Consider the following 15,551-nt stretch of genomic DNA (forward strand, 5'->3'; position numbering starts at 1 on the left):
TCCGATGACATAGTCAGTTCATTTTCAATCTCAGCAAAAACTGTCACGATCGTTTCCAGTTGTCTCACATGGGAGTAAATATTTTTCATTATATTTGTGCTTAAAGTTGTGCTTTAATATTTAAATGGTAAATGTAGAAACATAGTATTAATATACGTATCAGAATGACACGAAGAGAGATAGAAAATAGAATACATTATACACAAGCCTTGGCATATCTCAAAGTTAAATACTGACACGCATTCCGTTGCAGAAAGAAATTGCATTTCTAAGGTTTATTTTTTATTTGGCGTGAGTTTTCGTTCACAATCTGTAAAAAACATCTTCAGGTGTGTTAACATAGCAATTTATTAATCAATGCTTCGTTTAAATTACCCAATTGTTAATAAACTTATCGATATATGTTCTATCCTTCCATTTAATGTCTCATCACACATGCAAGATAATTATCCGATTTTGTCTAGCGCGTTGTCTACGTTGAGCTTTGACACAGTTTATGGAAATGTTCTGTATCACTCGATTGGTCAATATTCAATCCTTTTCCAATTTCTCTTGAGGTCAGTCAAGGGTCTACGTCCACCGCGGCTTTAAGTTGTTCGCCATTAACTTCGATGGGACGTCCAGCGCGGCAACCGTCTTCCAAGGATAAATTTCCGGAACGAATCTGGTTGAACCAAAAACGACACGTTTAAATTGTTACCATATCTTCTCCATATACTAAACATGTTTTTAGCCGCGATATTTTCGCTACTTATTTTTTTTTAATTATTTGTCGGACAATGTCGTAAATTAATTTTATTTTGTGGTTGTTAAGCATCCGAAGTCGAAACGAGACTGAGTGGGACTAGGCAGAGGTTACCTTTTATGATTAAATATGAAAGACCGGTTCCAAAAAATGATGTGACAAAAAGAGCGCTGGGAAAATGGCAAAAACTTTATATTAATTAAATTTTGTGCCTGAACCCACTCGTAAATCTTTAAAGGTTTATTTTACTTTGGCGGAACTTATTAAACACTCATAAACATAACATAACTAGTCAATACTAGAGTCTCCAATTACTCGAACCATCAACTACTCGAGTATCGAATATTAAAATTTTGAAATACTCGAGTACTCTCGAGTATTTACCAAATGTACCAAAATAGCTATTATTCAATTTCGTGCACATATAAATAAATAAATAAAAGACTTAGTATGTTAATTTTTACATTTATTTTAACTTTAAAAACTTATTTTTTAAAAACAATAATGCATTAAATGTCTCGAATTTAATATTACTGCGAAGTTTTGTTTTTATTATTCCCGTTGTGAAAAAAAACCCATTCCGTTGTTGTTGATGTTGGTCTTATTGTCATCAACGCGTTGAACAAGGCTTCTAATTTATCTGTTCGCTCTTTATAGATATCAAATTTTTTTAACTCTCTTTTTATGTTCTCTTTTTTCCTTCCCATCTTTTCTTTTCCCTTATTTCCTTCGACTATTGACAAAATTTTGTAATTTTTCTTGAATAGATTTTTTTTAACAATATACAATCTTCTACTCCTTCTGATACTTGCAAAGAATTTAAATCTATATCCTTCGAATATGTATTTGGGCGAATCCCTTTCACTCTAGAGCTAAACGGTTCGCAAAGAACTGACTTTACTTTAAATGCCGTTAAAATTCACAATTGTTTTGGTTTATATTTTTAGCAGAGGGATCGGGTTGAAGAATTTACAACACTACGCTACAACTGCATAGTCATAAAACCTAAAATACTTTTTTTTATATTTCATATTCGTTGCCATAAATTAGATAAGTCGGGACTGTCAAAATAAATATTTTTCAAAATACTCAATTATCGAGTATGTACTTGAAAAATAGACGAGTATACTCGAGTATCGAATACTCGATTACTCGAATTGGAGACTATAGTCAATACGCTTCTCATACAGTATTTTGAACAAAAATATTATTTAATCGAAACCTTTACATCTTCGGATCACAGGGATAACGCCGATACATTTTCTATAAATAAACTTATATCTCATTAGTGCGTATTACTATATAAGTACATATATTGCATATGCCATTATAATTTGAAAGAATTTCATAAGGATACTTTGATTAATTATTTTAATATTTTACAATGAGAATTAATTATTTATTAAAAATGAGTTTTTACGGTATAGATTAAATAAATAGTATTCTAATTAAGTTCGATTCACAAAAAACTAATAGTGATATTTTTTCTACAGTATAGTATTCAATAAAGTTTTTATCTTCTTCTTTGATTATGAGGCTAGTCTTTTAGATTTGATATATTTGATTATTAATAATTTTAACGACGTTTGAGGGCACTGAAATTGGTTTAATTAGACTTTGACCACAATCAAATGCAAATGATCGCAAACACGACCATTGAATTTATATTCAATGCGATTTTTAAATACTATGATTTTTGGTTCAGTGGCGAAATGTCAACTGATATTTTTTTACCACAAATTAATATAATTATACATTATGCTTGGCTTTGAGTGCTCCCTTAAATTACCACACTCGCATTGCTCGAAAACGAATGTGTATATATATAATATATGTAGATATGTAGAACAAGTGATAAACAGTTTAAGTGCACTTTTATATGGTAGCAAAATATATAATTTAACTAGAGCTCTTGCTAGAATTCCGAGGTACACCACAAGCAAAATATATTAGAATAAATCTGCGCATAAAAAAAAATTTTTTTGATCTCTTAAATACGACATTTTTAAGAATAATAGTTTATTAAATATTTGTTTAATTACATAGTGGTACATTTCTAAATAACCTAAAATGATCGAATATATTATGGTAAATGCATAGAAATATTAAATTTAATTGCCTATTTGACAATCAAATAAATTTTATATTTTATATTTATGTTAGCTATTAACGAAAATGAAGTGAAACATCTGAACGATTCCTTAATTTAAAGTAATTATAGTAATGCATTTGGCATATATTTTTTGTTAAATATCATAACGTGGTAATCTGCATTGAGTGCTTAAATTAAAAATAGAAACTTGGCGATATTTACCATAAAATACCGTACACATAAGGTAAATTTGCAAACGGGCCAAATTCTTCAAGAAATTTATTAGATTGCGTTATTGATTAAAAATGATTATGCAATAGCTAATAAGCCGTTTAAATGCTGACCATTAAAAATATAGATGAATTGGTTCTAAACTCAAAATATCATAAGTAAAATGGACACTAAATAACTTTTTATTAGCTTGAAACTAACAATGTAACATTGGAAGTATATAAATATAAATTAATATTTTAAGTAATAGCATAGAGATTAATTTGGACCGTAATACTAACCTGTGTTTTTATGAATCATTTTTATATTGTACCAAAAAGTTATTATTCACGCGTGTTCATATATTTTTTTCCCATTATAATATGTCAACGCAGCTAATAAGTTATATTTTTTATTTTTATATATTATATTATGTTGTATCCGCATATGCGACAAGCATCAATTTAAGACATACCACGTTGGCTAAAAAACACAATTATTTAAAAATATATTACGCATCTGTTTTAAATGAATTTATTAACAAATCATGCAATGTGATAATTTATTGGTTTTTAACCATTTTTATGCCTACAATATTATTTAATAATAAAAAATAAAAAAACACCCGTGATTCCATTGTAATTTGAGTGAAAAAAATAATAGAAAAATAGAAGCAAACCTCATTTATATTACCTCAGCTTTAGTGGAACCCCATTTGGGAAACGTTGTTTTTGACTAATTTAAAAAATACCGATAATACGTGAGTACATATGTAATTATACGCGTTTTTCCCTATATATATTTTCACAATACTGTGAAGTTCAGAAAAAACTAAAATCAATCTGAAGAAAGCTCCTGAATATGACTTGATCACACCGTACTCAAAGAGCTTTCATGAAAATTAAACGTTAATAATACAAACGAATACGTAGCCAAAAAAGTAGTTATTTTAAAATTAAGCAGACTGTTTCTTCTTAGTTAAAAAATAGACTGGAGTCACGCATGGTAGTGTATTTGAACCCCTTACTCTACCAGTGACCTACCAGTTGATGTATTAATATTTCTTATTGGCTATGTTAGCTAAATTGTATTTTTCCAATAAACGATATTTTTTCTTAGAGGACTTAACTGGAGTTTTTAAATAAAACAGTAATGCAACTATACAAAAAGGACAGCTGATACTAATATATCATGTAAAATATGTATTCAAGTCTCCTACTTAATAAGTGTCGACACCATTAAAAAAACTGATAATGTTGAAATACTTGTGCCTCTTAAGGTGTCCTTCTACTATATAGACAGATGATTAGGGTTTCGTGGATATTGATCTTGAATTCGACGGAGAAAAGATAAGGGTAGTTGTTAAGGGTGTGTAGCTAATTGAGCATAATCCAAAGTGACGCCTCTAGACCGAGCCGAGTTATAATGAAACGACACGATGAGACATGCTTTATATCTTACTGGATATTGTGTCTCGCTATTAGATACATAGCCTCCGGCAGTATAATCTAAATTCGCTTTAATTATTGCATATTTCTTAATTATTTTTTTCTTTTATCTTTACAAATGAAAAAATATTCATTAATATATATATATATATACACATATGTGTGGTGTGAGGGATGCTTCGATGTAATAAGAGCTCATTAGCTATCTACTTCATTATTGTAATACCAGTGTTTGGACGACTGACTACCTGGAGACTTTTTGAATGAGTTTTCTGTACAAGCTATATGTTTGTATACTAGAGGTATTGTGATAGCATACAATAATACAAGAGTTTTTCAAAAAGTAAAAATTCTGTTTTTAAAGCGTTTTATTTTAAGATAAGCTTTATTTACATAATATTTGGAGTTTCTTTGTGTATCCATTTTATAATGAAACAGTTCACAAGTAACAACAGAAGACTTTTATAAAATAATCACAATAAACAAAAATAAGTTAGCAACTTCTTATTTTTTAAAATGAATGTATATGAAATTATAAAAAAAATATTTCGACTAACATTAAATGTAGTTATTATATCATAATTATATAATGCAATGAAAATATATACTTGGCATAATTCATTTGCACGGGTTACCCCCTTTTTAGTGAAACGTATATTCCGCAGAAGTGTATATAAGATTTTAATGACTTTTTTATATGACAAAATGACCGCTTTCACCTGTTAAAACACAAGGGTCTTTATTTTTTAAAATGACATATTTTTATATTTTTCACCTATTCACTACCTATATAATGTAGACATACTCTTATTGCTTTCTAACCAAATGTATGTAAGGGCTTTCAATCAATCACCTGCGCCATTAGTCTCAATTTGGAGATCACCATAACGACCACTTGAACAACTAAAATATAAATCTCCCACTACATAATTATTAATTCATTTAGAAAAGTTAAATACCACATAAATCACAGTATCATAAAAAGCCAGATTCGTTAAATACCTATTATCACTGCCAATAAAATCAATACTTTTTATGAGAAGATGCGCGCCAGACAATACGATAAAGCATACGTCTATTACCACTTTTATTTGAATTCCCTAGTTACCGATCGTCAAAGATGTTTTTTTCTTAAAGCGTGAACATATTATCGAGGTGTATTCAAAAAGCTATTGTGAACCCGACGAAAACAAAACACTGAAAAAATCCGTCTAAGACTAGAGGGGAGATTGAGATTTAGTTTGCATATGCTCAGCTTTGCTATATTTATTGCCGATCTAAGCTTTGTACTCAAATGTTGCTCCACTGTCTAGACTTACCGGTATTACCGAAGCAAAAAAACAGCCAATACCGGTATCGCCATTATTATTATTTTAATTAATTGGTAATAATAAAACGAAAATATTATCCTAGCATAGCTCGCATGTTTTACTGTGTTTATTTATTAGCAAAACCAAAGTATTCGAATACCCCGTCAATTATTGGTTCGATATATCAAATATTTTAATTATATCATTATCTATTTTAATGTTTACTTTGTAATTATCTTTTGTAGAAATTTGCTCATTTTTTTGTTTGACTTTGAATTGCTTTTTATTACATTACAATTAAATTACAACTATGCCTAATTTTCATATTAGTATCTTTAAACATTATTTAGACGGCTTATCTAAAATATGTCTATTCATTCAAAGTCAAACTGGTTCAGTGCTAAGATATTGTAGAATGTTAATGCATGCTTGCGAATTTTGCGAAAAATTGTTATTAACTATTGTCGACTTAATACTTTTTTTGCAATATAATAAACAAGCAGGTCAAATTTGACCTAAATTGCTGACATTTAAAACCAATAATCCGTCTGATTATTTATGCACATTATGTGTTTCATACAATAAGAAGACACTCAGGTACTTCTATAAATACTTTATACGCTGATCCTTTATTGTATTATCTAGGAGTGCCAATAAAAATCAATGAGATGACTGTATACAAAAAGGTTTTTGTCACATTTATCTCTTTACACTCATTCGTGCATAACATTATGTTATAAAAATATTTTTAAAAATGCGTGCGACATCTCTTTTTTTTTTAAACATAATTTTTGACAAAATATCGACTTTCATCGACTGCTTCTGAATGTCTCCTAAGTTTTTATACCACTAGCTTTATTCCAATAAAATATATTTCTATATTACTCTTAATTTTTGTCAGTCACGATTTTTCAAAAGAACCTTATGCCAAAGGATCGCGTATAAAATTGTAAATCTGTTTTTATATAATATTTTTTTCTAAAAACATTAATGTAATAGATGATTGTGATATTTATGGTATTAAGATGCGATTTATTTATGTAATTATATTTTAATTATTGCATATTTGTTGTAGAATATCTCAATAACATTTATCTCTGGTATATTTATTTATTTCTACTCGTGTTAAATGTTAAATAAATTTAAGAAATACGTCAATACTGCAAAATATTATTTATTTTGATATCTTACGCCCATAACACTACTTAGGTTAATCCCTTACAATAAACATAATTCTATAAATAACTGTCTGGTTAGCGAAAAATTTTCAGATATCTTTGTTGAAATGAGTGTTGTTTATTACAGTGATCTTCGGTATATTTATAGAATGCCCCCACGTCTCCCTATCGTCAACAAATTAAACAATAACAATATTGATATTTTACTTCTCCTAGATTTGTTTATTCTCACAGCGCTTGATCGCCAACGTATTTGATATGCGATTACAATAGATTTAATACTAGTAGAATAAATATATTAGATCAATATTTAATAGCTAGAAAACAAAAACAATTTTATTTGTATCAAGTAAATTATTCTTAACTCTATAAAAAACCACAAAGTATTAAAATGTATTAGTTATATGCAATAATAGTAAAGTACATAAAATAATAATTTATCATGATCATATTTATATATATTGTTTGTACATACTATTTAAGTGGATAATTAAATGCAGCAATTTGCTTAACATTTATTTATTGTGAAAACCCATTAGTTAAAAACTCGTACCGAGCCTCATCCTAAATAATAAAAATGTAATTCCAGTGCGTTTTTGTGTGGTTTTAACTATTAACGATGCTTTTTATTTATTTAAAGTGATCTCTCAGTGTATCTTAGGATCGGTATAGCATTTGTCGCCATTCTAAATGAAATATTTTGCCGTGCATGAAGTCTATTTGCGTATTTTCTTTTGAACGTAATATGTATCCCCAAACGGAAGATGCATGTGAAATGACAGATCTTATTGTGGCTTCAAAAAGGAGCTTATTTTTAATATTCAGTTTACGTTTGCGACATAGAAGAGAGTATTCGCCCTGGTATTCTTTCATTTCAATGTTTAAATATACATTTTTATTTTTGATTAATGTCAATGTAAAATATGTTTATATACTTTCTTTGAGTAATATAAACATAATCGTAACCCTTTTGCTGTTACTAATTATTGATCAAATAATTAAAAAAATGTTTGATTCAAACCCCTTCTTAATCCATTTTAACGATGATGAACAGTTGATAATAAGATCTAATATTTTGCCTTAATTGTAAGTAATGTGTCTTTTGACCTACAAATATTTTGAAGTTGAATCAACATTGCATCAGTTTAAAGTATGATGAAGTATGTTACGCCATGTAAAGCTAGTTTGTATGTATTACGCGATTCATTCAAGGCCGAAGACGCACGTCCTTTGCCGCGTTATTAAAATAACGAAACATTTTTTTCCGCGTCTCGAGATAAGCTCTCGAGCTATTTGGAAGCTCGCCAATTAAGCTCGGATCGCACGTGCGATCGGTAAAACGCTCGTATGTGTATCAAGTCAATCAAATCTGTACACAATACATTACGGCGCGGATACAATTGATAATTGCGGCTAATGCGTCGGAATCGGCGCCTGTAACATAATACAATACGATAGATTGGCCTGCTCGTTGTGTTACAATACTGCAGAGCACATAAAAGGCGAGCCGGACGTAGCTGTCTGAAACTAGTAAATACGAAATGAATGATTAAATAATAACATTCCTATTTCATATTGAATTCTAAACATTTATTCTTAAATTAGGAATACAGAGAAACACGTACTTTGAAATGTAAAACAAATGGCGTATAAATATTTGAAATTGGAATTTAAAAATCAGCAATTATTTTCAAATATAAAAGAATATGTATGTATATTATATACACTCAGGAGAAACTTACATCTGGAACCTCTCCCACTGCCCATGCAGATGCTTTTTGGAATGCACATTCATGTCATCCAGTTTTTAAATAAGAATTTGTATACTCTTTTCGCTGTAATTAACGTTGCACTATTATTGCTTAATTCGGTTTATTTATATATAGTTAAAAAGTTACTGTTTTTCCATAATAGTTATATTCTCAGCTGGAAAGAGCACGCGTTTTAAACTAATTATTTTATTTTCCATTAGCGCGTATTTATAAAATGACAAAAGAGCTTCCATTGACAACAGTTTGTTTTTCAATGCAAACAAAGGGTCGAACGATCGAAACGATTCAAACCAGTTTGTTTGCGGGACAATAGATTTGATTGCCTCTGGGGTTTCTAACAGTATTAACGTTCAACTCTTAGTTCTGCTTACTTTACGCCGGGGATGTTAAGCACGCAATACACGAGAGGCGTTATATTTAAACATGAATTAAAATTGACTTTTTCGATGTATAAACCCAATCTTTTTTTTGCAGACTTTGGGTATTGAAGCGACATGGGTGATCACCGACTTTTCCAGCACCGTAAAGGGTGAGCTGAGCGTCCAGAAGGGACAGCAGGTGGAGATGGTGGGCTCTGACGCTGGCAACGGAGCAGCGTCGGCTCCAGCCAGGGGTTCCGATTGGTGCTACGTTCGCGTCTACGATGACAGCACGTCTAAGGAGGGTTACGTGCCATTGGCTGTACTCAAGACTCAAACGCATACGTCTCCATCCAGGAAGCCAGCTCCTGAACCAGTACAAGGTCAGTTTTTTTAATATTTTACATAGTAAAGTAAAAAAATATGTCACAAAAACATTTATGAGTCAATTAAAAACAAAAGTGGTTATCTAGTAGTTGTCTTATTATGCATAATTTCATAAATATTTATTATTATTTTCTATATTGGTTTGAATAAAAATGAAATGATTATGTTCTTACCATGGTGTAAGAGTTGGTATTTTTTTGAATATCGCACAACTTGACTGAATTATAAGTCATTCGAGTGAGCGTTGTCCTGGCTTTCTTGCTTTGGAATTTTATCTTTAGTGTGTGATCCCAGACTTCATTTAGAGCTAAACTAGGGGCGCGAACCTTTACTTTTTAATCTTTCATAATAAATATATTCTTAATATTCTCAAAAGTAAGGATAATTTTTTAATTGCTTAAAAGAAAAAATCCACTAACAATGAAAATACTGGTCTATTTAATTGTTTATAGATTAAAATTTACTTACTTTTTTATTATTATTAAATATCGGTCTAAGGGCCGCAATAGCGGCAAGCCGCTTAAGTGTAAGCCCGTGTATTTAATGCTTGTTTTCCATTTGACATTATTACCCTTTGATTTAGGAAAGGTGTTGGCAAAGTTTGTCTACGTTTTGTGAAAATAATTGCTTCTGTTTTAATTCAGTTAATTTTAATTTTCCACCTCTCAAAATATATATTTAAGATTTCAAAAGATTTTTGTAATTTATTCGCGATTGGTTTAAAACCGTAAGCACTGATTAAAATAGCTGTATCGTCAGCGTACATAGATAAACACGTATTTTTAATTTTTGGAATATCGTTTGTATACAAGATAAAATTTCACTGATTGAAATGTATCTTATCGATAACACATTTGACAAATAAACAATTATATCATATTTGTATTCAAACTAAATTGTGGATGGATTGGAATTTATTTTTTATAAATATACGGTAAATGTTTTTTAAGCGCTTAAAAAATCCAATTATGAATAGATTTTAACCTCTTATGATTTTGAGAAGTAATGCGTTTTTGCACGCTATTATCTATATTTTGATCAACATGAGATATGTCAAATTTTGTTTTTAAGCGACTCATATATTGAATGTATAAATATACACATTTTCGATACATAGGAAGAATAGAAAAATAACATTAGTATTATTGTTCGTTTAAATGCAAGATATAACTGTAATACTACTAATTTTAAAAGTATTTAATATTTTATAAAGATTTAGAAAATTTAACTTTTTATGGATGACTTGCATCTTAGAATAAGAGTGTTTTTTTTTGGTGTTAATAACGCGCTGTTTATAATAAATATTGGTCTAAGGGTCATGATAGTGGCAGGTACTAAAATGTGCTGATTCGATTTACACTTGGAGCTTTGAATTACGCCCAGGTATTGAACGCTAGATTTCCACTCTACACTACTACCGTGTTCAATTCAGATAAGCGCGTATTTATGATTGCCTGTGTTTTACGTAAAATTTATTTTTCACCTCTTGAAATATTTATTTTTTACATATATATATACACATATATATGTGAAAATTATTATATCAATTTTTTTATACTTTATCATATATGATATTTTTACACGTGTATAAAACTCATCGATCGTTTAACTCCCGTCACAACCTTTTTCTAACCCCTTGGGTGAAAACTCCGTTTCATTTCGCTTTAGATTACATAACATAATACATTTGTATTTCACTGTATACGCGATGCTTAAAAACAAATTGTTTTAAAATTTATATTAAAAAAATGTGTGAAAAGATACCATTATAATATTGCGAATTAATTAACTTTAAGATTTTAATCATCATTATAATATTAATTTATGAATCTTGTCAGCGGATGAATTTTAAAAGTTTAATATTTAACCGCTCGTCAAAACAGAGTTTTCTGTTTGCTTGCGTGTTGACTGATTGTGTCATTCGCGAAATATAATCGTCATTACGGCCGTAACACTTTGCGGTTCGCGGATTATATTTGCGCAGAGGCAGGACATTGTTTAATTACGAAATACAATTTAAATGTTATATGCATCACAGTTAGGTACATAGGTAAATTAACTAATTTTTTTGTGATTTAATATCTACTTTTTTGAAGCGAAACGGTACATTTTATACACTACATATCAGGCTTTCCCATTTACATTTGCAAAAATGTATAACTTTTTATAAAAAATAACGATATTTTCACTAGTATTTCAGTGTTTGTTAACAGTAGTCGTATCAATTATGCTATTAAGTAGAGGTATATATTTTATTTCGATATTTTAAACCCACGTAATTAACGCTTGCTCTCCATTCAATGTCATGCCCTTGTTTACTCTGAATGGGCGCAGCATCTACTTAGATCCTTGTAATATGTAGAGAATAATTGTAGAAAGAGATGGAGAATATATAATTTAGTAAAACGTTTTAATTTTCAACTCAATTAACGCGCACTTTTAAAAACGCAGACTTACTGTCAAGAACAAAATTAGTTATTTGCTTGTAATGTAAGAATTAGCACAAATTGTTTTAAATTAATCTATTTGTAAAATCTGAAAAAAATATCTAGAGACACTCGTCCGAGCCGAAAGCGTTTTATTTATGTAGAAAACTCGAAAAGGGATCATACGTGACCTAAATCAACGAATTATTCCATTTCACTGGTCTACGCATATACAAAGCTGACATCCTTTTCCGTTTTTAGAACGTTAACTATAATAATTGCTAGTAGTGCAGAGAGAGTTTCGCTAGTTTGAATTTCAATATTCGCTGCTGTTCAATTTTACCGAAATATGAAAATTAAATGCAACATCAGGTGTCAACCTATCAATCAAATGAGAGTGCTTTTCATTCCATGACACTGGCCAACGGTGCAAATGAAACTCAATTTAATACTCCTGTCCAATTTTAAGTCCATGTTTTGATAATAATTCGTATATTAATTGAATCACCCATTACTAAATTCCTTTTTAATTTATAAATCATTGCCATTTATTTATTTATATTAAATCAGGTTACCCTAATACGTCACGGTGTTAAAAAAACACGTAATATGATTACCATACACAAAAAAATAATACAAATAAGATCAATGTGCAATACCTGCTTAGTAAGGAGCATCAGACGTTTCTCGCGAACCAACATTCGATCTTCCTGGTCTTTCGTTTTCTTCCAGTTCTTGGCTTCGATTTGTAAGAACCACATATGTCATTTTGGACAGCATGTCGTGAATAATTAATATGTTTTTTAATTTCCGATATATTCAGTCAATAATATGCAACAAAACTATTCGCTCTTTTAGTTTCACTTAATTCGCATTTGCAAATGCTTATATAATACTCAATATGAAATATTAAATAAAAAAATTATAGCGGCCATTAAAGCGAGATTGAACAATTAGACCTCAAATCTCTTTTTAAAACTCAAGTGCGCAATTAGAAACGACAAATTCTTTTGTATAGTTCTCAGAATTACGGTTAAAACTACATACTTAAATATTTCGGTCAAACTATTCACTTGTAAAGAGTTATACACTATTTTAAGGGGTGCCCCATTATTATGGCCAAGACTGTCTATTTGTGTGTTTCATAATTTAATGACGATCTTTATATGTACATATATGTTGTTTTCTGACAAGAAAAATATGTGTTAAGGTTCTAATCGGGCGTAAAGAAAATCTTCCAAGGCTGTTAAACATTCGGTTTCTAAATAGATTGTTTATGCTTTTTCCCCTTAATTCGTTAATATTATTTTTATCTTAAGATTTGATAGCACAGTACTTAAAAAAAATATCGCGCTTGGTTTCTTTTCATCATAAACACACGTTGACGTATGTGTCACTATTTTGACCCTCTTCGCGCGTCTACCTCGCCATACCCATTTCATCGCTCACCGTCAATAATTTCATATGACTATTTTGACCCTCTTTATACGTGTATCTTTCCACAAATAATTTTTTCAAAGGTTACATAAGATAAACACAACAAGGTTATCGCTAAGGAGATAATCGACCTCAAAGTGTTCCTAGGATAATAAAGGTCAAGCAATGAGCGGTGGAAGTAAAGGAGATCACACTTGCAAGTTTTTTTGTACCCATCTGGCTATTGTGACTTTCTTAAAGGTTGTAAAAATATCATCATCAAATATATATGCTTACGGAGGCTTGGAACTTGTAAGATCTACATTTGTTATTATTTTTTTACCAATTTTATTGGCTTAGAGAATCTTTAAAAATTCGACCCCGAAATTTCCGTTCTCTCCTTACGCACACAATACCTCGGTGAAATTTTTGGATACCGGCTCCATTATCCGAGAAGACACAATGAATTTTTCACCACGAATTAATTAAAACGAGCAGCAACGGATAGCTATTGTAACCGACGTTCGTTGTTCGTTTGCGGGACGAACACGAATACACTTTCATAAAGGATCGAAAGGGGAAAGGGAAAAAATGGACTTTTTGGCAAGAAAGGACCTCTTTGTTTTTACGATAATTAATTACGCGATTCGCGATCGTCGAGTTTTTTTACAAGGGTGTATCAATTTTACTTAACTGGCCGAATTAACAGAATTGCTGAAGCAAAGCAACAAATTTACGAAGTTAAGCGATTGAGAATCGATAGCTTTTCGTATACCGTGTAGAAAAAGAATATTACACTTTTATAGCTTTCACTTCAGAAAAGTCTTTAATTAAATCATCATACTTAATAAAATTGTATTCAATTGCTATTGTCCCATAGTTGATTTTTAATAATTAATAATGATTTATAACTACTTCTTGCTCACTTAACAGCAGAAATATTTTGAGAATAACGATATTCAGTTATGACTTAATTAATTTTAAGTCATAAAAACTGAATTGCATTTTAAATGTTTTGTATTACTGTTTAAGCTTTAAAATACAATAAAAGCTTTCAGAAGCTGACAATAAAACGGGCAACTTATTTCGGGGAATTGGCAAATAATTTTATATTACCGAAGAACAGACTTCCCTAGTTTCACTAAAGTGAAGCAGAAAAAGCAACATTAGCAATATTTCGCTTTTTCATCACAATTTTATGTAGTAAAATAAAGATTAGCGAAGCTAGTGGATGACGAAGCAAAAAAAGATAGATAATTTCCATATCATGGAGTATAATATTACATTTTACTTCAATAAAGCGACATTAAAATAGTCAATATTCTAAACGTTTGCATTAAACAACATAAATTTGCGATTAAATCACTAAACATTTTAAGCTTTTAAAATTTTTAAAAACTAGCTACGGTGTCACTGTGTACATTGTATTAAATTGTCAGGAACTCAAAAAATGGGTAATTGAACATTCTTAGTGAATATCACCTCTCGTTTAAATGAACTGAACATAATGCTTGCAGTACACTCTCTGGAAGTTGTCCGAACCAAAGTTCAACTGAAGTCGGCCGAGGTTGCCGACTTTCGAGTAACGGCCACACTGCCAAAAATTTCATATGCCGTCCGGATGACGGGCGTGAATGACGTCCGCACGGTCGCTACTGTCATGTATAGCTGGCATATTTGCGCGCAATCGAAAAATGCGCCAAATAATCGCAAATTTTAAATTGTCATATTATTAAAATTACGCTACTGATAATCATAAAAGTTTGTGTGGGCACTCACCAATACAATATCAGTGAAAACTTTTCGGTCGTAAATATTAAACACCACATCTGTGACTATCCTAGAATTTGTCGCCATCGATTCTAAATAAGAATTCGTTATGGTGTGACATTTATATAAACCGATCTAGGAAAATACATAAGGATATTCGAAACGATTTTTTTAACAAAATCAAGTACCACTAATTATTTTTTAATTATTTAATTTTATATGAAAAAAAATATAATAACGATATCTGTTAGAAGAATATACTATCAAAAATATAATTAATCCCTTTTGGTGCCCTAAAATATTCAAAGATGTCAGTAAAAGTCTGTTGAAGTCCCCGATAAGCATGTAGTATTATAACTTGACCACCGGACCACAATGCAGCGCTCGACATGCGTGTTAACCATAGGACGCCTACGCGCATACTGAAATTAAACCGAG

General features: G+C 30.3%; 1 protein-coding gene across 7 annotated transcripts in view; it reads left to right on the forward strand.

Annotated features, from left to right (window-relative positions):
- Positions 1-15,551, forward strand: part of trio (trio Rho guanine nucleotide exchange factor) — a 323,623-nt gene that overhangs the window by 175,041 nt on the left and 133,031 nt on the right. For all 7 annotated transcript variants that reach the window (XM_088188191.1, XM_088188194.1, XM_088188195.1 and 4 more), the window contains exon 25: positions 9,230-9,497. In XM_088188191.1, the coding sequence (XP_088044317.1) occupies positions 9,230-9,497 (268 nt within the window). The remainder of the gene's footprint in view (positions 1-9,229; positions 9,498-15,551) is intronic.

Source organism: Plectrocnemia conspersa, unplaced genomic scaffold (genome assembly GCF_051122295.1).
Source record: "Plectrocnemia conspersa isolate PC_06_02 unplaced genomic scaffold, ASM5112229v1 ptg000006l, whole genome shotgun sequence".
NCBI lineage: Eukaryota > Metazoa > Arthropoda > Insecta > Trichoptera > Polycentropodidae > Plectrocnemia > Plectrocnemia conspersa.